Below are 24,088 nucleotides of genomic sequence, written 5' to 3'. Positions count from 1 at the left end.
GTGCCAGTACATTATTATTAAAAAAAAAAAAAAATGTTTCAGAGGTCTTAAATCTTTAACCCTTGGAGAGCAGCTGGGCATTGTTAGCAATAGTGTAGCCCTGGACTAGGAAAGGGAGTGCTCTTGACCAGCTCACCTCGGACAGCACCTAGGGTGCTGTGTTTACCTATGGTTATTCCTGTACTCTCATTTAGTTTAACCTGCAAAGGGTTCTAAGTGTTCTGCTGTATATAATTTTTCTTTATGTTCAATTGTGTGATGAAAAGATGTGTTTAGGTGTTTTGTGGTTTTCATAGATATGCTAAAATTTGTAAACCATTACTCAGGGCAGTAAGTATGATTAAGATAAGTATGGCTGACAGATTTTAAGAATTAATCTGTAAAGAATAATTCAGAAAAACCATTAGTATGTAGTTAATAAATGTTTAATTAGCTATTATTGGACTCTGAAAGGGATGATATCACTAAAGCAAGCCTTAGTAAAATTATTGTTCAGTGAAATGGCTGTAAATACAGTGGTGTTGCAGTTATTGGCAGAATTTAAGTGGGTCATTAGTTGGAAATTCAAATAGTTAATAATAAATAACTCTTACTAAAGTTTTGAATAGCTTGCTTAATTTTACTCTAAAAATAGCTGGTTTCAGCTCTCCCTCTGCCACCAAACAGGGGAGAAGGGAGAGGTATCAGGATGTTTTAAAATCAGAAGTAACAATTCAGCAGTTATAAATTCAGAGCTCTGTACCTTAGGATATAGAACCTTAATCCCTTCACTGCCTTCCATTTGACTAGAAGTTACTTAACTCTTTGCTGTTAACAGACAGTATAAAACTATCATAGTGATTTCTATCTGTGGTTTATCGGCTAAGTTTGTCTTAGTTTAGCTTGTCCAGTCCACATATCCACCATAAACAGAATTGAAAAACACCTACCACCCTTGAAAATGAAAAATATGTATAAAAAACCCTGTCCCAAGACTAGAAACCTACTTCAATAGAGATAATTATACTGCTGAGCTACTAGACTGTTGCCTTTACTGCAACGGGGTTTAGTTCATGTGAGAAATAAACGGGAGTTTAAAATAACTTTCAGTAATCCTGTTCTAAGTTTTGAGAAAATGAGACATATTGTAAAAATTAATAATAATGCCTGTATAGAAATTATTTATATATGGCTACCCAAATTCTAAAATTGATACAGAAAATCATACAGTTATTTTAATTATCTTGGACTGTAGAAGTTAATAAAGCATATTAGCTAATATTTTCGGACTAATTATTTTATTAATGTGTCAGTCCAAGGAAGAAACTTTGTTACTTATTTACCAAAGTCTAGATCTTACATATTTTGAATTTGTAATACTATTGTGATGTGGCTTGTAAAAGTGTTTAGAGGTTTTAAAGAGCAAAGTTTAGCACACTAATTTTATTATTTATAAACATTAAAGTTTTAAGATCCAAGAGGAAATACTGTGTATTTTTAGGATTATAATCTTTGCTAGTCTGCATGGGCATAAATTATAAATGCCTCTTGAAATATTGATCAATTCCATTAGAATCAGAAGGGCCTTGCGAGTATTGGGCTACAGGTTGATACCATCACTACATTAGCTTAAAGTGAATATCAGTGTCATTCACAAAGCTCAAATTCAATCTTTATGCACACGTGGCTTGTTATGAGAAGGGCACTGGGAAGAAACATGGCACAGTGCTAAAACCCTTTCCCCTGTGCTTTGAACTAAATATTGCTGTGTTTTCAATAGCTTAACTATTTACTTAAGCTAATTGCTGTTGATGTTACACAACCAAACCGTACAGGTGCCAAATTTCAGATGTATGAAGAAATTTGATAAAATGCTTCCTGACATATGTGATTGGGAAAGAGTAAGTGCAGCTATTTTAGATAATTGCAAGTAATGCACATATATCAAACCCAGAAAATGTTTTGAGGCGGCTGCACTTAAAAAGGATCTCAAATTTATTTATTCTTTCTGTAAAGAGCTAGCTTTATTGAGTTTACCAAATACGTAATTGTAATTTCCCATGCCAAGTCACATACAAGTTAGGTTTTTTTTTTAAATGATTACTTGTGAGGAAATTTTTTTCAAGAAAACCTAATTGAAAGGTTATTATACTTTGCTAATTTAGGCTGTTAAACACCTGCTTCTCTGTTGTGAAAGAGTGGCTGCAGTTTTAATTTGCATTTAATCAATCCCTTATATACTGAAAATTTTTATAGTTGATTGAAGAATGGTTGCTAATTCTGCAAATGCATAAACAAACAGAATCCCCTTTATCTTCTTTACTTGGTATTTATCGAGGTGTAAGATCTTCAGAACTGAGTGTTTTGAGATAATAGAGTTGGATAGACTGGACAAAATCTTGGCATTGAGGAGGCCTGCGATGCGTGATTTAAACTGTGTATAATATTGAAGAGATTTTAGAGGCATTTCTTGCAACTGTGTACTTAACAATGGGACCATTTTTTTGACTCCTGTGTTTTGTACTTCAAATTGTCTCTGAAGGATGGTGCAGAACTTGCAGCTGTGAGGGATGAGACTCCAGGCACAGTGGGTGGGTAGTAAATGGGTACTGGAGTTGGTCAGAGCATTCCTGTTGGCAGAATAGCTCCAGCCAAGGAAGCTTGAATGCCTGGCCTGGGGAGAAGCCCTGGGACACTGCATATTGAGGGAGACCTTGCTTTGATCAAGTTTTGTGTATATTTAAATTATTCAGGTTCCAACCTGATCTTATCTCTGGAAGGTTATTCCTTCCTTTTACTTGCCGTTAGAGCTTAATTTCTTTGGTGCTAGACTAGGTGCTAGGCTTCTTTTCAGTGTCCTGCAGGTGTGCACAATTGTAAGGAAACACATGACTAGCCAAGAGCTACATTTGTTTTAGATTTACATTAGATTTAACAGAAAACAGAATTAAAATGCAAATACTTGTAAATCCAAACTCTTTGAAGCTGGAATTGGCTGGTGTACTCAATAATTTAAAACCAGGAAGGTTTGCTAGTATTATCTTACATTCTTCATTCACTAATTATGTTCTTGATTTTAATTCATACACGTGTCTAGCTTCTCCGGTAATCATTATATGTTATAATTTAGTTTGTTGTAAATGAAATTTATGTACCTTTCAATGAATTCTGCAAGACATATTTTGCAAACTCTAAATCTGCTTTCCTGACATAAAGGAGAGAAAAAAAAAATAATGCTTGTGTTTTTTACTTGCCTTGTTTTAATAACACTACTTCTTCCTTCTGTTGATTAATGTGGGAAATGAAGCGTGCCAGTATCCAGTATGCTGCTTTATGATGATGCCTTTATTTTTATGTATTTTCTTCTGATACATTTGGAAGAGAAGTGTAGAGGGATGCTTATGCATGTGGCAAGAGGGAAGTTGAATATCAGGTTGGAATTTGATGTGCTGAGTGGCACACACACCTGCTCCCTGAAGTGATCCTTAAACTTTGTTAAAACACAAAGAGGTGATAGGAGGTAAATTTAAAAAGAAGCCCCAAAAAACAACGAAAACCAAGTGAGAGATTGTAATGGTACTCGCTGTAATTCTCTCTTCCACTCCTTTCAGTTCCCACCAGCATGCCTTAGTGAATAGTCCTGTGCTCAGATGTCAGTAACTAAAGTTGATCAGAGGTGGTTGGACAGACCCTCTTCTTCAGCAAAACAGTTGTAAAGGACCCTATCCTTTAAAGTAGTTCTGGCACTCTTTATTTTACCTCCTGAGGTAGAATTGCTTTATAGGGCAGCATTAAAAGAGTAATGTGAATGGCAAAATCCCTTCTTCTTGTCTTTTTGTGGAGATGAAAGATGCTGCCTAAAGAGGGAAAATAAATATTTGTAGGAAGAGATAATTAAGATTTTAAATCGGTCGGCTTCCTTGTGTCAGATGTCTTCTGGGATCTGTTTCCCAGAATTCCTTTAACAAATGTTCTGTTATTTGTCTAAAAGAAGAACATTTTTATAGACTTCAACTCTATACCAGTTTCAGCTATGAATGGAATTATGAATGGAGTTTGCTTTGCAGCTTTATTGGCACAAAGGCTTCCTTCCGCATTTGGATCTTGCATAACAGAGAGGGACACAGACTTGCATCCCCTTTCTGTCCTTGTAGAAAGAAACTTTTTTTTGGAAGTGGGGAGGGGAGGATGCAATATTATGCAGCACAAAAATTTTGCTTGGAGCTCTTCTTAGCAAATTTAATGAAAACCAGAAAGGCCTGAAATTTCATTTAAAATGTATTTAAAGAAAAAGCCAGAACAATTATCTATAAATGTCTGGGTGGAGTGGTTATTCAATATATTGACTTTTTAATTGCTGGCTGTTATCCAGGTGAAGCTAGCTGTTAAACTTCCTTTGGTTTAATTACTTTAATTGTAGTAAATGCTTAATTCTTCCCCCTACTATGTCTGACTTTCTAGTTATTTTCCAGAGTTTCTTTTTTTCAAAATGCATGGTGTAAAGTATTTATTATTATCAAAAAGCCAGTAGATTGTTTCTTTTGCAAAGTTTTAAAGTAGCAAACTATAGAAATAGTTTAGCTCTTATGAATGGGAAATATTATTTAAATTTGGGAAAGACCAATTCAGTATTTCAGTTTGCTGTTCTCAGTTTCAATCTTAGATATAGGAATTTACTACTCTAAATTTGATTTTTTTCAAATGTTATTTTTTAATTTGTCAGATTTAGAGGCACAGAAGATGCCTATAGATTTCTTTGGTTGTTTTTGGTGTTTGTGTGTTGGTTTCCCTGAGTATTTTTTTTCATTTTTTCACAGCTCCTTGGTTAAAAGATCCTTTTTAATTAAAAATGACTCTTTTTCTTTCTTTTATAACATCTAAATTAATGCTGAAGGCTGAAATACTAAAAGAGAAATGTGAACCATGGTTTTTGGTACAAACTGCATGCACTTGGGTCTCTTATGTCTGCTGCAGTTGTGAATTGGAAGGAGGAGTCACACTATTGCAGTAAGATTGAATTTATACAGTTTATTTATAGCTCAGATGATGGGAGTTGTTCCTTTCTCCTCTCTGTCACGTGTCTGACTGAGCTGCTTGTCACCTCTGCAGGCTGGAAAAGGATCTTTGAATCTCAGGAACTGCATCTGTCTCATGACCTAAAAGTGATCTTACACTTAACTGCTCAGAGTTTGTGATCTGAATCGATCCCCAGATACACATGATTTATGTGTCTAGGTAGAACAGCTGGGATGGCAAGGCTTTAAAATTGCCATAGAGAAAGAGATTATTATTACTGATTGTTACCTAGAAATACAGTTTGTGTAGAGTTCAAAGCAGTCTGATGATCTTTGATAACTTCTTACAAGACTAGGATATGTTGTCTCATATGTTCTTGTCATCATCTTAAATCCTGAAGTTTAAGGTTGCCCTTCCTCTAAATATTTGACAGTCGATGGGGAAGAGTGCTATTTCTTGGTATTCTTTAGGTGCCCCTTGGGATATAACCTGGTTGATTACCAGCCTGACCATATAGCTGTTTGCTGTGCACTGTTAAGAAACAGAGCTAAAGACCATCTGGCTTTAAAAGTGGGTGTAATGAAATGGGAATGATAGATGGTTTAAAAAAAATAAATTAAGTGAGGAATGGGTTCAGCTAGATGTGCATATTTCTTTTGAAGTTATCTGAAAGGCCATGTCAGTGTAACTGCCATAGTTCTGTTCTCTGTCACAGGGAGGCTGGAATCCCGACCTGGGGTCGGAGGGAGCGTGGTCTTCCTCGTGCTTGGACTTGCACAAGTCCTGGGAGAAGGCTGGGGATGTGTGAGGCTCAGCTCTCCCCTCTATCACAGTTCCACTACAGATTAGCTTGATGTTGTCCAGCCAAGATAAAAATTTCTTTGTAAACTACCCAAGGAAATAACTTGCTGGCTTCATGCTTCTCTTGTTGAAGGTTGATTTGATTTTGTTTGTTCGATGTCTCTTAAATCCTCATGTAGATTTTTTTCTTTTTAGATTGGAGCATATGATCAACAAATATGGGAAAAATCAGTAGAGCAAAGAGAAATAAAGGTAATAATACAGTGTTTTTGTTTTTTTTTTTAATGGTTGTGTATGCTGAAGTGATCTACATTGTATGTGGTGATATTTAATACTGGTAAAGTAAAACTAGACTTCTGGAGTGTAACCAAATGTAACCAGCATACTATGCTCTATTTATTTTACATAATTAATAACTTTGCAGCATTTAGTGTGATCCATTTCTGTATCTCAGTACCATTTTTTCTTTTATCTTGAGAGGGCTTAGTTGTGTTAATACTTCTGTCTTTCACTTTTCTTTGTGATGAATTCTAATGTCAGTTATCTGAGCTCTCTTTGCTTTCAGTTAGTTACCTTATACCTGCAGTTTACTTTCCCTCCTTTATGATGCTGTCATTGTTTTGTACAGTTTATTAGACTGGTAAGTACCTCAGGCTTTGTTTCTCTGAACAAGCAGTTTAACAGTGTTCTGTGCATTTTGGTTTAACTAACAGTACCATCAGTGTCTGCCACATTGCTAAATTGCTTTGGAGATAATAGAATCAATCCCATAGGTACTAGTTCTATGGGTTGTATATGAAATACTCATGACGTTAATTTAGTTAATATTTTCTTGCAATTAACCTTTTTTCCTCCTCCAACACTACATGGAAGTATTGTGCTATTTCTGCATGAGTTTCAAGGTGTTGCTATTACTTAACATTAGTAAAATGTACATTGCTTCAGTTCCCTTAGGGGTGGGTTTCTTCACTCCCCAGTACTTAAACAAAACTGTATGTGGAAACTTGCTTGCCTTCTGTGGGAACTTTTACTGACCCAAACTACAGAGATTTTGTATAGAAATGCACACATTAAGTTGAACCCCATGGTATTTCAGTGCCACAGCTGAGCCTGGGTTGCTGGAAGGGTCCTTCCCATGGCCATGAAACCTTGTCACAGCCACGAGAGGAGTTCATTAACTGCTGTGCAACAACATGTTATTCAAAGAGTTACTGCAGATAGTGCCTTGTGCTGATTGGAAATAGCATCTTCTTTGGCTCAGGAGTCTAATAATTAACAAATTACAGGTGGTGTTTGATTTTGGGTAGTCTGAATGGAGTTCAGTGGTGAAACCAAGGCATGTGACTAAGTTCAGGCATTACACCTTAGTGTCTTAATCTCAAAGCTCCTACAGTGCTTTGACATTATAAATTTAGAAATAATTATGTAATTATTTATAAATGAACTTCATTAAAAATCTGAATAAATCTTAGAAAATACATTTCTCTTACTACAAATTTATAATTTAGTTGTAACTGTAATAGAATCTAAGATTAATTTTCAAATTTGTGTAAAAGAGTTTTTACAATAATAACAGTTACTTTTAAGCATTTTTATTTGAACTCTCATTTGCTGATGCTTACCTGAAATGTGTTTGGTGCTGAATAGAAATTATATGAACCAACTGGAGGGTCTGGAGGGTCTGAGCAGTATAAAACACTGAATATTTTTTTTTTAAGAACCCTAATCTGAAACAGTGCTGTTTTCCACACATGTTAGAGATTTGTGATGCATTAAGAAAGTATAGAAAATGCATATGAATAAATGGAATGCTTCTACTGTGTGTGGCAAACAGTTCAGGAGCCAACTCAATGAAGTCTGTGGACACTGAAAGTACTGTTTGACAGAATTTTAAAAGAAAGAGTCATCATTTCTTTTCCTCTGAAGGTTGCATCAAGTTGTACTCTTGACTTAGATTTTTCAGAGTTCTTTCTTTAACATAGAAACATAATTTGAGCCACAACAGTAAATTTTTCCTAGGACTGAGCATGTTTTTAGAAGATTATTTCTTCCAAGAGGCACATCTTTATTTAGACTTTCAAGAGAGATCTTGTGGTCTATAAGCACTAATACATGTGAAAATTATTATATCATTCAGCATTTTCTTTTTAAGCTTCAGTTTTCTTTATGAAATGCGGAAATGGAGTGGCTCACTTACGCAAGATTCACAAGAATCTGTAGCTGATTCTAGAATTACGGTAATTTCCAGTTCTAATTATGGACTTCTTTTCTCATTCCACATAAAACTGCTGCACTTTTAGGACTGCAGTTCTGAAAAATCTTGCATTATAAGGTCTTTGTAGTGCTTGAATTTAAAATATAACTGGTTGTCTCTATTTGTCATCCTCAGAGCAATATTTTGTCCTATTCATGTTTCAATTCTGTGTATTAATTTTTTTTTGTTTCAAGCAAACTCATTTTTCCAACAGACTGTCCTGGTTTAGGGCAAATTTGGGAGACATTATAATCTGGCTTGTTTCAGTTTGATTTTTTTATCTTTATTTCTGCATGAAAAATAAACCCAGTTTAATTTAGATGTGAGAAATATTTTGAGCTGCATTCAATTGAACATTTTGCTTGCTACTATCCTTACAAAGATCAACACCACCAGATAACACTGATCTGTCTCTCATTGACAACAATTTCATTTTTATGCTTTCATTTATACTTAATATTTACATTATAGTTGTGTTTTTACATGTGATTGAACCACGGCAATGGTAGAAATGTAAAGTCCACCAGTTCAAATGCTTTTTGAATGAGAACAGTTAAATGACTTTCATAATAATTCCATTTGCATCCTAAAGATTTTTTAAAGTATTTTATTTTACTCTGTATTAATTGCATGCTGTGATTTCCTTACTGTCTAATGTGACCAAGAATCTAAACTAAGGGGAACAGAATAAGCTGAGCTGTCTCTTAGACTTGACAGTACAGCGTCTCATTTTAGCATTAAAAGCAAACTTGAAAGCTTTGCCAGTGAGTTTGGTTCTTCAGTGATGGAAGATGCTGCTTCTAAAAGACAAAATAAGCTTGCTTTTCTTCCTGCTGCATTCTTGCTGTGTGGAATTTTCCCCTTCCTTTTAATTGTCTAATCTATATTCACTACTGAGGAAAAATTCAATACTTTTCTAGAATTTGGATTTTTGAGAGCTTACTGATTAGTGGCTCCTGCATTATAACATGATTTGCTATCTGGGTTTGGAATTAAGGAGTTGCAGTGTAAGCGTTTTGTGGAGTTAGACATTTAAGGAGAAAAGAAATTCAAGAATGTAACTTGTTGCAGAAATTCTGAAAAGCGAATAGACATATATTACTAATTCTTGCAAGTGTGTGCATACGTTGTCTGCATAATGCAAAGCCATGAGTGCTCAGTGCCTGCTTGAAAAGTAGCCCTGTGGGTCAGTAATTGGTTGGGTTTTATATAGATTGCAAAGTATGTGAAAGACATCCATTGTGCATTGTTATTTGGAATGCTTAATTTATATTACTTTAGATTTATGAAGCTGACATGTTTGCCTGAATTTTCAGTAGCAGTATGGGTTAGATACAATTACTGACTGCATAGATTCTTTTGTAATGTCTGTCATCTGCATGAAATATTTTGATAATACTTGTCTATTGCAGGGTTTGAGAAACAAACCAAAGAAAACAGGACATGTGAAACCGGACCTCATAGATGTTGATCTTGTAAGAGGTACGTTCTGAGCTAGAAAAAGTTGAATTTCTCAGTGTTAAAATAACAGCCATCCTGTGTCTTACAACAAGAGTGGATTAGTAGCTTTAAAATAATCCCAAATGAAACAAAACACACCCAGCCCTACCTAATTCTTCCCTAAGGCAGATGGATAGAAAATATTGTTAAATAATGATATTAAGATTAAATTTAAAGGTTAAGAATTTAATTTAAATTTTGTTGTATAGATCCTGATTTAGAAAAACAAAAAAGAAAAACTTGTGCATTGTCTTTTATCATTTTAGAGTTACTAGTTTAAAAGGCTCCTACTGTCATGCATTTAGACTTCTTTCAAGTCTTCTGACATCTGGAGGGAATGTTATGTTGGAAATTTCTGGAGGGTAAAAAGTGTACAGGCCTTGGTTGTTTCTTGTCTGTTTTAAATAACAAAACAGCAACAGAAGGTCAGATGATATGAGACTTTTCCAAGTCTTTATTTAGTCTTAATTTATTCTTATCTGTATGTAATTTCCCTCATGCCTTATGAAGGCTAGGAGAAATATTATTTAGTGTTTTTATCCATGAGCCCAGCAGCAAGCACAATCTCCTGCATCCATTCTAGGAAGCCAGGTACACTTTGGGCACCCTCACCCTCAGTGCTGGCCTCCAGAGGCCTGCTCTCCCCCTTTGTCCCTGGAGCCCTCTCCCCTTTGTCCCTGGAGCCCTCTCCCCTTTGTCCCTGGAGCCCTCACCCTCCGGGGCTGTGTCCTTGCCAGGACTCGCTGGCTGTGCCACACTCGCTGGGGCTGCCGGCACCACGGCCACAACCACGGCCACACAGTTCCCCCAGGCTGCGGCATTGACTGCCAGGGCTGGCACCCAGCCCCATGTGTCAGCCCCACGATCGTGTCCTTGGACACAGAGCAGATGGCCCCTGGCCCAGGAGAGTCCAGGGAGTTCAGGACATTCTACGTTGAGGGAGTCCAGGCTGTGCTGAGCACGGCCAGACAAACAGCGCTCTGGGCATTGGCTGTTTATGTGACCAGTCTTTTTTAGCCCTTTACCCCTCAATTTCACAGCACTTGTTCCTCCCTAAATTGCCCAAACCCTTTCTTTCTCCCACCCCTGGATTCTTCTCTGAATGCCTTATAAGTGCTGTGTCATCTGAGCTGATTTTCCCTGGGATCCTGCATGAGTCCCACCCCTGAGGCAGCAGCATCCCTTTTCCTCTGAAGGATGACTTGGAGATCTGCTCCCAGCAGTGCATGGTGAGGGTTCACACCTCACAGTGGGGTCCATGGCTCGTCTGGGACAGCCCTGGGCAGGGCGTACTCATTGTATTTATTCCATGGTTTGGATTCCCACCTGCTTTTCTGCCTCTGTCCTGCAATGGCCTCATGGAGATGGGCCTGAGATGGGCTGGTGGTTCAAGGGATGGGTTTATGAGGAGAACCCTGTAAGGACCCTGCAAGGTATTATTTGGGCTCCCCCCTCCAATTTTCTCTTTGAACTCCTCTGTGGTTGTGCAGATAAGCTTTTCTCATATCTAACAGTATAATTTTCTAAAAAATGGGAATATGAGAGAAAGAAACAAATCAAATATCATTTGAGCTTATAAGAAGCTAAGAAACAGTGTTAGACCTTTTCAGTGCAGTGATGTACATGAATAGCATTTAAATGATTACATGGATGTCTAAGTTGGCATTAAAGTAGTTTCAGAGCTGGCAGTTTTACCTGTGCAGCACAAATGCCACTAATGCATTTACCTGTACTCATTAATGCCAGCGCTGCTTATAAATGAGATGGGGATGGTGTAGCAGCATGCAGAAGATACCCTTTCAGTCAATAACTTTGCATAATTTAAATCACATTCCCATTAAGTAAATTTTACAGTTTTTTGGCTGGGAAGGAAAATAAATAGAGAGATATGGGAGAGAAAGGACATTTGAATGAGAGAGAATGAAAAGCAGTATAGAAGGAGACACAAAGATAAATTATTCTTTGGGTGTCTTCCCTGTTCCTGGGGCTAATCTTCAGTTGGACAGATTCACTGCAGTGCTTCCCAGCCTCATTCCATGTTCCTGAATGATATGGCTGGTGCAATTTACAGATGCTGGTATTTTAGATCCCTTTTCTGTGTTGGGAAAGGCCTTTGCTTTGCCTACACTTGCATGAGCATGAGACTTGTTGCTTCATATCAAGTTTTTGATACCTCTGTGAAACAGAACAATTTTTAATAATTAATTTTAGAATAATTTTGATATGGCAGTGTTTTGTTATTCAAACATTCTGAATACTTTGTAGAAGTTCCTCATAATGTCAGTCAAGAGGACATCAACAATTTATGGCATATTTTGATTGAGGAGATAGTTATTTAAAGGAGCAATTATTAAATGCAATTATTTGAATAACTCTTCTACTTCCACCATTTCACTATCATAACTACTCTGCTATTAAACAACTGAGGTTTCTGTTAGCCATAATGATGAAAAAAAATGAGATTTCTTTTCTTTTTTTTTAAAGGATCTGCTTTTGCTAAAGCAAAACCTGAAAGTCCTTGGACATCTTTGACCCGCAAAGGAATCGTGAGAGTTGTTTTCTTTCCATTCTTCTACAGGTGGTGGCTACAAGTGACATCAAGGGTCATTTTTTTCTGGCTGCTTGTTCTGTACCTTCTCCAAGGTAGAGTTGGATTACACCATCAACTTTGACTGAATGCCTTATTTTAACCATATGGAAGCTGCAGTGTGCTGCTTGGTTCACTTCATACTGTTAAGGTCTATTCCAGTATTTTCAGAAAATACTGGAATGACACAGTCTCAAGCATATGTCTCTTGGTTAACATTTCTTTTATGTATATAAAGAATGCATAATGAAAAAATTTTAACACTCTCCTCAAAGGCTTTCTTCAGCATTTGGCACACGTTAGTTTGTTACATCTGAATATAATTTCAGGACTATTTAATTCAGTTCAGGGCGACTGTTAACAAACAGAAATCAGTTCACAGTTTTTGGAATATTCAGTATTGAGTTCTAGCAATCTGACTTTGTGAGTCTCTTAATTATTTGTTATACATAAGAGGAAAATTAGAAAGGGAAGAATGTAATGGAGTGAGTCAGTATGAAAGTTAGCAAAAGAATAAGTGCTTTAGAAGTTTGTAGAACAGATATAGAACAGAAGGTTAATGAAAGTTGGGAACAATGTAAGTACCCTGAGAAGCTAAATGACTGATGAATTTTCCACTGAAATCCAATTAACATGCAATATTACTTTTTCAAATTCACCATCTGTTGTCTCAGTTGTGAATCGTTGTATCATTTGGAAATTTTAATTAGAACAATATATGGAGTTATAAAAAAAAGTCAGTGCGGTGATGTTATTAGCAGGTACAAAATTAATCTCACCATTCCAGTGCCCCAACACCTGCAGTACTGACAAATGCTCATGTAGCCTATCAAAAGTTTTTTCTTATCCCCATTTCTGAAATAGATTCCTAATTTTTCTGTGCTGTGGTAAGAGATCCCATAGTGCTAATAGTTTTATTCTTGGTTATAGTAATACAGGTAGTAAAAAAAGTTGTGGTTGTTTTTTTACCATGTTCATGGGTGTCTTATTCTGAGAAATACCACTGCAGTAATTTTTTTATCTTCTTATTTGTGAATGTATTTTAGAAAAATACACTCCCAATTAATTTATGACACCTCCATAAGACCCTAAAAGTAGAAAAATATTGAGACAATCTGAGTGCAAGCAAGTTCTTAGGACATTAATTACAGAGCTTTCTTGTAACTAGCCTTTTTCCTCTCGGATTTCTTAGGGTACTAAGTTCTGGTTGGAATGCATCATTTCCCTAATCCATATAGTCTGTAATGTGATAAAGTATTTCTGTGGTTGTGAGTTAACAAATAGCAGGAAATAATGAATAGTATTCCTTATTACATTAAAATTCAACTATTTGAAATACTTGATATTGAATCTGTGCAGAATTAGCTGCAGATTTTTTGATAGTTTTGAAATAAATTAAAAGACTTATAATAAACATGTAAGTGAAATTAAATGGACATATTTACTTATTGGGAACTATTCAAAACAGCCCCTCCCAAGCACTTATATAGAAGTTTTGCTTTTATTTTACTCAGAAAGGGTGCTTAGTTATTAATTTTGTACAGGATTGGTAAGGCAGCATCAAAATGTCAAGAATCCATGATTGAAGCTTAAAAACAAAACACCTCGAATTCCAGTGGCCATATTTCTGCCCTGAATCTGGATTTTGTATTGTAGCTTGGACTTCATCATCATGACAGATTCTCACTGACATTGTTGTTAAATGGTTTGACTATATTTCATTTATTTGTGTTCATAATTAAATTAATTTACCTAAAGTATTTTCTAAAGATTTATGAATTGCACTACTTGGAATTACTGCTTTAAAATTGATTAGCTTTACCAGAATACTTGCTAGCATTAATGTAAAGCCACAGAAAAAACTTTTTCCTTGGCTGTAGATTTAAAATCCAGGTTTTATTTGCATTGGTTTCCTTTAGTGTGAAGTGATTAGTACAATGTGTGATAAGAGAGCTACAGAGAAATATTTTATACTCAAGGTCACAGAACAGGCCAGGGACTCAAGATCGATGTAAAACCTTTTTCTGGTTCCTTATCTATCTAGTATAGAGTAATACCTCATTTTTAACTTAAAATGTTTTTATATTCTAATGGGAAAATGAAGTGCAAACTTAGTGTTTATTGTATATTTCTTACATCACTATTAAAGTTTCTTCCTTTATATTTAATGGTTGGTTGTTATGGTGGTGAGATATATATTTATATATATGTATATATATTTCCAATGTTTAAATACTTTAAAAAGAAATTCTTGTTGGTCTTTGAAATGTAAGGTTGCTTCCTCTGAGGCAGCTTTTTGTTCAATGTGATATTATTTCATTTGTGTCTGTTTTATGAAATAAGCCACTGTATTTTAGAAAAGTGTAAGTCAAAATACTATAAATACATAAAGAAATAATTAAAAGTGCTGTAAGAAATCCTGCTCCAACCAATCTTACCTAGCTGTTTGTAGGAACAATTCTTGGATCACCTAAACTGGGATGTATTGTCATACTATGCAGAAATAAATTCTTGGATTTCCCTCCCATCATACTTAAAAAAGATCAGGAGAATGGTGATATTTTTCTAAATCTGTGTGAAACGTTGTGGTAGGAATATGCAATGTGCAGATTTTTGTCTTCTGGAAGAGGATTTCTTCTAGACAGCTCTGCTTTACTTAGTGTTTTTTAAGCAGCAGTAGCGAATTTTAAAATTATTTTCTGTAGGCCTACTCCTGCAAATCATTTCACATGGGTCTGTGGAGCTCTGTGTTCTCAGAAGTATATGTTTTCCCAAACTGTATGATAGGAGCCAAAATCAGCTCCTTCTTTGCATTTTATGTCTCATGGAGGTAATTGTATGTGTGAGGAACTCAGATAAGCTCATTTAGAAAGAGATAGTTATCTTTTGCTATCTGTACCTATTTTTATTGATTTTTAATGAGTTGGATTTCTCATTGATGCATGTGGTCTTTGAGAAATCTTATACAGAAAAAACATAAAAAGTTCATGTATAGTAATAAAGGATATTCCCATGCAAAAGTTTTTTGTGCTTTAATTTAGGAAAAAGACAAATGATAAATTAGAAATAGTTTCTCCACTATCAACAATATTCCATTGTTTTGTATGTTCATCATTTTTCTAATACTGGTTACCTTGCCAAAGATTATTTCAGAAAAAACACATAAAACCTCTTTTTAGTGGAGAACATCACATCCAGGTATCTGCTGTGTTGCTTCATGGGATTTATTTTAGAAGTTTGAATGTGGCACATAGCTTTGTATGTGGCTGCATTATTTTCAGTCAATTTCAGTAGAGAACTGGTGTCAGCTGTTGAACTTGTATTTCTTGTGTTAGAAACAGGTCTAAATTACAGGACTTTCACTTCTCAGTAGTACACAAACAAAACCAAGTTCTCATGGGATGTGCAGATGTTAGGCATAGAGAATTGTTTTCCATTTCTGCTTCCGAATTGTTTCTTGGAGTTTCTGTGGGTGGTTTTGTTTTTTTGGTTTTTTTTTCTTGATGGATTCTCACAGCTGAGTTACACATCACAGCTCTTCAAGCCAGAACAAGGACATAGAGTAAGCAGAGATGGTTTGCTTCTTCCACCTGCTTTATTCCTGGTGGAAGTGTTCAGGTTGACCTGGAGCCTGTAGAGATGGTTCTGAGTGTTTGAGCTCTGGGTACAGGAGCCTGGTTGGTTGTATATGAAAAGTGGTTATAAGGTTATAAAACTAACAGCCATGGAATTGAAGCTGGCCCTTTCACCAACCATAAGTGCTAGTTGGAGCCCTGGTCACTTAAGCTGGACTACCCCATAGTTTACATGGTTTCTCTTTTGATCTTTCCTCACTGCTGAAAAGTACGTGCACAAGTATATATATGGAACATTTATAGGATTTACTTACTCATGGCTGCCTATCCATATGGGCAGTTTTATCCCTTGGCTGGGACATGGAGTTTGCTGTGTAAGGAGTTTCTGGTTTCAAGTCTCATCAGACTCACTGGATTGTGCTTTGTCATAATACATGATACAGAATTAAATTTATTTGGGCTGCTTTAGGACTGATACTTACTTTTTGGTTTTGTCTCCTACTGCTGTTTCACCATAGTTAAAGTGGTTTCATCACAAATACAGCGCTCCAAATGTTTTTCTCTCCTTATTTCATTCAGCCACTTTTTTGGGCAATACCTACAATATCACAATTATCAAAGAAAAGATGGGTATTAAGACAGTAGTCAACTGTTTAAACCCTAATTGCTACTGTTTTTCAGCAAAATACTTTCCTTCTCTCAGAATTACATGAGTTGGCTTGAAATGCAGGTGAAGGTTTGCATCTGACTTTTGTTTTCGACAAAGTCATCTGAGTTGGCCATTTCAGACATTAAACTCAACTTCATTCCCTTTCTTTTCCAGTTGCTGCTGTAGTGCTATTCTATACAGCCCAAAGCCCACATAATATACCTCTGACTGAAGTCATTGGGCCAATATGGCTCATGTTGCTGCTTGGGACTGTGCACTGTCAGATTGTTTCAACACGAACTCCTAAACCACCTCCCAGCACAGGGGGTAAAAGAAGAAGGTATAGACTGTGTTAAAATACTTTATCATTTAGGATTGTTAAACTACTGTAGAGAATGTGCATGAAAAAAAAATGTAGGGGTTTACAGTCTGTGCTTTGCTAGAGATGAGAAACTGGTGTTCTGTTTTTATTTGAAACTTCAAAATGGTGCTTAATTGGTGCTCTTTAACTTTTATGCATTGACTAATTTAGGCAGAGTTCTATTTGAATTTTAATTAATTGAATCTGACATTTTGTCTCAAAACAGTTACCTGAATAGTAGTGGAGTGACAGTGTTTATATTACTGGAAATATAGTTTTATAAATCTGGCGAATAATCTGTGGAAAGTATATGTGAAGAGAGATGCTCTTATAATGTAGAATTGAAGTCTTCTAAGCACTCCACTGACTGTGCCTTGCTAAAGTGCATTATCCTATTAAAATGGGAAACTCTGCAGCAGTGAATTTTGTAGGTCTAAGTTGATGATGATGAAATGAAATGTGTTTTGTGTTAAAGTATTATAATAATGAATGTGACATGCTTTTTTATTAAATGGAGTTTATTAAATTGATACGACAAAGCTTTAGCAAAATACTTTGAAATCTTGCTTGTTTTTGCATGCTTAAACTGCTGAACACGTTATAGAACTAGCAGATTGCACTTACAAAACTACCTTCCCATTTTAATCTCTTCTGATGAAGGAAATTAAGGAAAGCAGCACATTTGGAAGTACATAGGGAAGGAGATGGCTCTAGTACCACAGATAACACACAGGAGGGAACAGTGCAGAGCTACGGTACAAGCACCTCTTGCAGTATTGGCGCTGTCTTCAGAGATATCTGGCATGCTGCTTTCTTTTTATCAGGGTTTGTATTTATTCAAGGCTACATATGTGTTAGAGATGCACTATCCCTTTTCTAATTAAGTAAATTTTGATGTAATGATTACACTTCTGTTGATCTATCTTTTGCTCTCAATAACTCATTTGAGTATTTGAAAATGGACTAACGTTGTTTCTTGACTTTTGCAAATGCTGATTCAATAATTTTGAAAAAATACTGAATTGTCATAGAATAATTTGGGTTGGAAAGGACCTTTAGATCATCTAGTTCTCTCCCCTTGGCACAGGCAGGGTTAAATTCCACTAGACCAGGTTGCTCAGAGACCTCATCCAGTGTGGTATTGAATACTTCTAGGGATGGGGCAGCCACAGCTTCTCTGGGCAACCTATTCCATTCTCACCACCCTCACATTTAATAATTTCTTTCTAATATTGAAAACTAAACTTACCTTTTTTCCGTTTGAAACCATTGCACCTTGTCCTGTCACTACATGCTCTAGTAAAAAGTCCCTCTCCAGCTCTGGAAGGTGCTCAAATGTCTCCCTGGAGCCCCTTCTCCAGGCTGAAGAGAAAAATTCAACTCTCTAATTTTACTTCGTTACATTACCTCCTTGTTACTCCAAGAGAATGCTTATTTAACTCTGTCACTTTCATTAAATGACACACTTTTTCTTCAGGATTCAAATAAATACTGATTGGACTATTAAAAAAAGTTTTTAAAAAAACCCATTCTATACCTCTATGTGCTATACATGCAGCATTTTGAGTGTGATGGATCAGCATTTATTAATAAGTGAAAATAGACTCAAGTAGTATTAAATGGAGAAAAGGGATAATGCACGCTATTACATTGATGTTTTGTTGTGCATGCTGCATTGTAAATACAGCAACACTAACATGTCTGTCATACTTGTGGTCTATGCTCTTAACCACTGGTAAAACTTATGTTCTGGGAGTATCTACTTGAAACCCTGGACAAGTTTTATAAATGTTGAAAAGTGTTGTAAGAGGAGAGTTCATTTGACCTTTTTCCTGTGTGGGTTAAGCTCTCTTTGATCAACTGTGGGTCATAGTGATAAGGCACCAGGGCTGTTCTTTGGGTCTGTGGGCATTACTCTCTGGTATGTTTCAAGTGTAATCCTGTAAACTTTTTGATGTTTTGTTTTCCCTTCATTGAAGATACTGATCAGCAGTAAGAAGAGTGTTGGAAGATTATCTTGCCTTTCCGTTGGGCTCAGAGTATTTTCAGTTGAGAAGGGCTTTGTTTAGAAAGAGTTAGAAAGAATTGTTTAAACCATTTCATGAGAGGTAGTGTGTATGTATATATTGACATTAAGGCTCCATGATGACTACTTACTATATACAGTATCTTCAAAGGAAAAAGAGCATGGAGTGACTGAGAATGCTGTAAACCGCCCATAGTCTTTTGTTACCCCTTCAGTTGCAGAGGCACAGTTGTTTGTATGTCTAGAGCTATACAGACTTGTCCACGTGAAAAATAACCTTTTTTTTTCCCTGGGGAACATGCAGTTCAGTTTCTTCTTGTAATTTTTTTCATGGTAATGCAAACAGTTTTGTCAGCACAATGGGAGTGGGGCTGGGAATGAGGAAGCAAGAGCACAGTGTGGAGTATATTGACTTCTTGGTGATGTTGCTTAAAGAAAACCTTATGAAATCTTAGTTCAATGAAGCTACACCTACAGCTTCACAGCTACACCTATCTTGTTTCTTAAGACACACTTGGAAGCTCTTTAGATGAGCACATTAGAATGTCTTACATAGAATATCTCATTAGTACTTATTTTCATCAGTTTTCCACTTATATTAATCTTTGACATACTGTTTTCTGGAATTTTAAGTATAGATCATAAATGCATGATTTCCGATTAACCTCAGAAATTACAATCTCTATGTTAGTTCAGGACCCTGTGTACCTCCACCATTTGCCTGTGCCCAGTAAACTGGAACTGTGTATTCAGTAAATATCCTTTCAGTTGGCAGAACTCAGTCTTATTTAAAAATTGTAATTCTAAACTTCTACCCAGCACAGGGACAATTTAGAAAATACTATTGATAAGTTTTACTCGAAAAGAGGGCACTGTCCAAACAGGTGATTTGTTTAAAATGTAGTACTGATTTGGGCATTTGCTCTAATGTGTCTTTACTCCAGTGCAAATTTTGTAATTTCTCTAAAAATATTGCAGTGGGAACAGAGAAGAGAGTTTTTCTGATCAATGCCAATGAAAATGCATTGGAAGAATATTTGAGAGTTCAAATCTACTCTTCCAGAAACCTTACTTAACTTTTCCATATTGTTTTCTCAGGCTAATACATGAATAAGACTGAAAGTTGTTCTTGATTAGCTTTTATATATATTCAAGCCTTTTAAGACATTGTATTTATTCCTGGTGTTCTTTGTTTTACTCTAAATACTTCGTTATAGCCTAAAATTGTAAAAGTTGATTAAGGATGTATTTCTATAAAGTAATTCTAGAAAACTATACATTTTTGTCAGCCAAGGATATGTAGTTTGTTACTATAGGGTGTTTTGTTTTGGTTTTTTAACATGTGCACAAAAGCCTAACTTTAAGCCCAGATGTATGTTTTTCTGGCTTGAGGCTTACATTTAATTTAGGGAGTCTTACAAAAAAATAACTTCAGTTTCTCTATTAGAAGCAAATAAAGTCTTCAGTCAAGCTCCCTGCTATTTAGAATGAGCCTTAGTTGATACCAGACAAGTAGCTTTGGTCTTGCTATTTTAGTACTCAAACGTTGCTTGAAATCCTATCTGAAAAGGTTGTGCATATATGCATATGTTCATTCTTTCCCTTGTCTGTCCCTATTCAAGTGTTCAAGGCTATTTCTTCTAGCTTTAAAGTTTTGTATAAAATGTATAGAAAATTAAATCAAACTTAGAAGAGTTAATTAATCCACTCACAGAGTTTAGTAACTTATGGAGGAAGTGTTTTTGACGGGATGTGTGTGTGTGATGAGAATTGTATTTACTTCTGCACTGTTAGAAAGAAATTTTTTACAAGTGCTGGAATAATATTTAATGAATTATAGATTAGCTTATCCTTATTGCAGATAATTTAATTTTAGTGCTATTTCCTCAGTACTCACAACTGACCCTACTTATTTTGCAATGAGTTGCCACTGAAAGGCAGTCCCTTTGCTTTAAAAGAAATATAAATGTTAACTTCTTTCCTTGTTAGGGTGACAAAATGAAATTAAAGATGGGAAGGGAGAATTAAATACCTTAGTAACAATGTCTCTTCTTTTGATCATTTCGTTTGCATCCTTTTATTCCATTTTTTCTGCATGCCATTATTTTGTGAGCTGAATTGGTCCTTTCTGGTTTTTCTTTTTCTATTTTATCCAATTGTCCCTAGCCATTTTTTGCATTCAGGCAAAAACAAATTATATGTGGGATACCTTACCTTAGATGGAATGTGAGTCGGGTCTCCAAATTCTCCCAATTTGTTTGATGTACATATTAAAGAGGAATTTAATCTTCTGCTGTGTAATCCAAGCCCTCACAGAATGCCTCAGTCCTTAAAGAGAAAGGCAGTGAATATTCTGTCACAGCAGCATAAGATCAATTGAACAGATTCTTGTTAGTTCCCTGACCTACCCAGTGTTCTAGTTGAAATAAAAAATTTCAGAAGCCTTATTTGTAACACTTTCCTCCTGTCTTCTCTCCCCTCTTTTCCCACCAAGCATTCTGGGAATTAAAAAAAAAACCAACCCAAAATTTAATTTCTTTGACAGTACAGAAGCTTAAGAGAAGACTAAAATTCCCTGTCAGCAAGGTAGCAAGTTGCTATTCCTCTTCATCCCTTCATCCACTGCACTTTCTAATTTGGGAGTGTAATCACCCAAATGTTTGCTTTGAGAACCCTTCTTCGTGCATTAGGTTGTCTTGCTGGTACATTTATTGTCTAGGAAAGGGTCTTGATTCTGGAGGATGATATGGAAGACTGTTCAGTGGAAGTGGCCTTGAGATTTTTTCTTTTAAAAAACAGATTAAATTGGTATGTTTGTAAGAGATAATAAAAAATGTTGCCTGGGGAGTTACTGGATAATACAGAAAAGAGTAGATCCCTTTCTATTCAGTAGGGTTGTCAGTAGGCAGAGTCTATCCAAAACAACACCAAATATCAGTGTACAGAGTACTAAACAGCATGGTTGTTTGCAGCTTCAGGAAATCGCATGCTTGCTTTGAATTAATAATTATTAAAGCAACTTCTAGCAAACCTCTTTTATTTTTTAAGATAGAATAGAGGGGTTTCTCTTTCACTTTTGAATCTTGTGGTTCTGCTGTCAAAGCTGCTGTGAAGTTCTATTTTTAAAATGTGTTTCCTTTTCTTTCAGTAGCTACATATATGATATACATATATATGTGTATATATATGATATACATATATATGTGTATATATAAGATACACACACATATACGATATATGATATACATTTCTTTCACACACTATGAGTTTGTATTATAACAATTTTAGGAGAGGATAATGGGTATTAAAAGATTAAAGATTAAATAGTTACAAATATGGCATCAAAATCAAATGTTAATATTGTTAGTTTGTGGACATCTTAGTAGAACTAAAACATGGGTTGATAGGAATAAGCAGTATTTAGACTGGGAAATAATTAGGAGAATAATTAATTTAAATCATGTATTTGTTTTAAATATAGATCTAAGAAAGCAAAAAACTCAATAGATAAATCCACTGAAACTGATAATGGCTACGTGTCCCTTGATGGGAAAAATCCAGGTAAAGGCAGTGAAGAATGTGTGCAGGGCCATGAACGTCGGTGTGAAGTGATTAGGCCAGAAGAGACAGGGTGGAGCCCTTCCACAGTGAGAGATGCCTTGAGCAACCACAGTCACCACAAAGTAAGTGTGTTTGTTGTTTTTTATGATGCCTTTGATGCATTTTTTCTTTATTCTTAAAAATATTTTTAAATTAAATTAGGCTTAGGGTCCTGGAGCCAAAAAATTATAGTGAGTTGTCTTACTTTATCATATTCCTGGCCTTTCCTTTTTGTTGTAGGAGGAACCTTAATGGTGTTTTAACATTCTTTGGTATTCTGTGTTAATGCACAAATTTGTGTGCTGTGCTTTATCTGTGCTTATTTCCTGACCAGGTAAATGTTCTGTACCTTCTCTAGGAGTCCAGGCGTCCTTGGTCTGTCTCTGTGACAAAATGGAAAAGATTTTGGATTACTGACAATTTGTAATTTTAAGGTCTTTTTTTCTTTTTTTTAATTGGTCTGTGAGAAAGATTAAAAAAGCAGGATTTCCCTTCAAGTGCAATAGGCAGGAGGAATTCCTACAGTGAGGAATAGGAACAAGAGGGAATAATAGAATCATAGGAAGTGATCATGGCAGAAAGGACTTTTAATTTGTCTGGGTCTTATTATCTCCTGGATATCCTGTATTCAAAGTACCACACATTAGTGAGCTCAGTAGTCAACACAAATCCTCTAAGCACTTCATCCTTGTAAGAGGTGGTAAATGTTAACTTTGTACTGAATATGTGGATAATTCAGTGTTTTACTGTTACTTTTGATCAGTTGGTTGGTTTGGATTTTTCCTTTTGGTTTGTTCTCTTTTCAGATGTGGATACGTTTTCTCTAAGCCTATCTTGGCATGTTCAGTTTTTGAAAAATCACATTTAAAATAAGAACATCATAATTTTTCTTGAGGCTAATGTGAGCTAGGCCTTCCTTTGAAAAAATGTTTTTGATGTTGCAATTTCTATTCCATAATTTCTGCCAATTACTTTTGAGTCTTGAAAATGCATTAATATCTGTTTTAACTGAGCATAGATACCAAAGTTGTAGGAAGAAATTTGATTTCACTAGTTGAGAACAAGACTTAGTAAATATGAGTCTATGTCTTACTAATATTGTATTTCTTGCACTAGGATACTCACAGGACTGTGACAAATTTGTCAGATGAAGTTTCTAGTGAGGAAGGGCCTGAAACTGGCTATTCTTTACGCCGCAATGTAGAACGCACTTCTAGTGACTGTACACTTCGAAACAGGAAATCTCACCATTATAAGAAACACTACCCTCTGGAGGTATGTTCACTTCTATTGCTTCTTGCCTGTAGATTCTTAAAGCCACTTGACTTCTTAATGGGTGAGGTATATTGAGTAAGCAGCTTGCATGTACTTGGTTGCTGGCTGGAGTTAAACTATGACATTTCCACAAATGTTTTTATTTCCTATATTGGATTTTAGGAGTCTGTAAATTGGAAGTCATGCTAGTGAAGAACAGAGAATTTGGGTTTTTTTGCTTTTGTTTAATGACAAAATTTGTTTAATTTGCATTTGTTTAATGACAGTGTTTTGAAATTAAGAGGTTGTAATCTAGTTTCTTTGAACTTCATCCTATTTTTCAATTTGTTATAAGGAGACTAAAATATGTTTGGTCGATTTGGATTGGGTTATGGTAACTCTGTTGCTGTCTCATGACACCAGTTATCTCCTCTGGAAATTTGCTTTATTGCAGAAACAGTAGTAATTTGGAATATGCAAATTTTC

The 24,088-nt window shown here is 35.6% G+C and overlaps 1 protein-coding gene across 3 annotated transcripts in view; it reads left to right on the top strand.

The window, feature by feature from the left end:
* PHTF2 (putative homeodomain transcription factor 2) overlaps positions 1 to 24,088 on the top strand; it is a 47,134-nt gene that overhangs the window by 5,227 nt on the left and 17,819 nt on the right. For 2 of the 3 annotated variants that reach the window (XM_033514533.1, XM_033514534.1), the window contains exons 2-8: positions 5,992 to 6,048; positions 9,463 to 9,532; positions 12,035 to 12,193; positions 16,536 to 16,701; positions 17,383 to 17,547; positions 22,230 to 22,431; positions 23,465 to 23,623. In XM_033514533.1, the coding sequence (XP_033370424.1) occupies positions 5,992 to 6,048; positions 9,463 to 9,532; positions 12,035 to 12,193; positions 16,536 to 16,701; positions 17,383 to 17,547; positions 22,230 to 22,431; positions 23,465 to 23,623 (978 nt within the window). The remainder of the gene's footprint in view (positions 1 to 5,991; positions 6,049 to 9,462; positions 9,533 to 12,034; positions 12,194 to 16,535; positions 16,702 to 17,382; positions 17,548 to 22,229; positions 22,432 to 23,464; positions 23,624 to 24,088) is intronic. The other variant, XM_033514535.1, reaches the window with a different exon arrangement.

Source organism: Parus major, chromosome 1A, assembly GCF_001522545.3.
Source record: "Parus major isolate Abel chromosome 1A, Parus_major1.1, whole genome shotgun sequence".
In the NCBI taxonomy this organism is placed as follows: Eukaryota; Metazoa; Chordata; class Aves; order Passeriformes; family Paridae; genus Parus; species Parus major.
The sequence above is the reverse complement of the archived record's forward strand: the minus strand, read 5'-3'. Positions and strand labels throughout refer to the sequence as shown.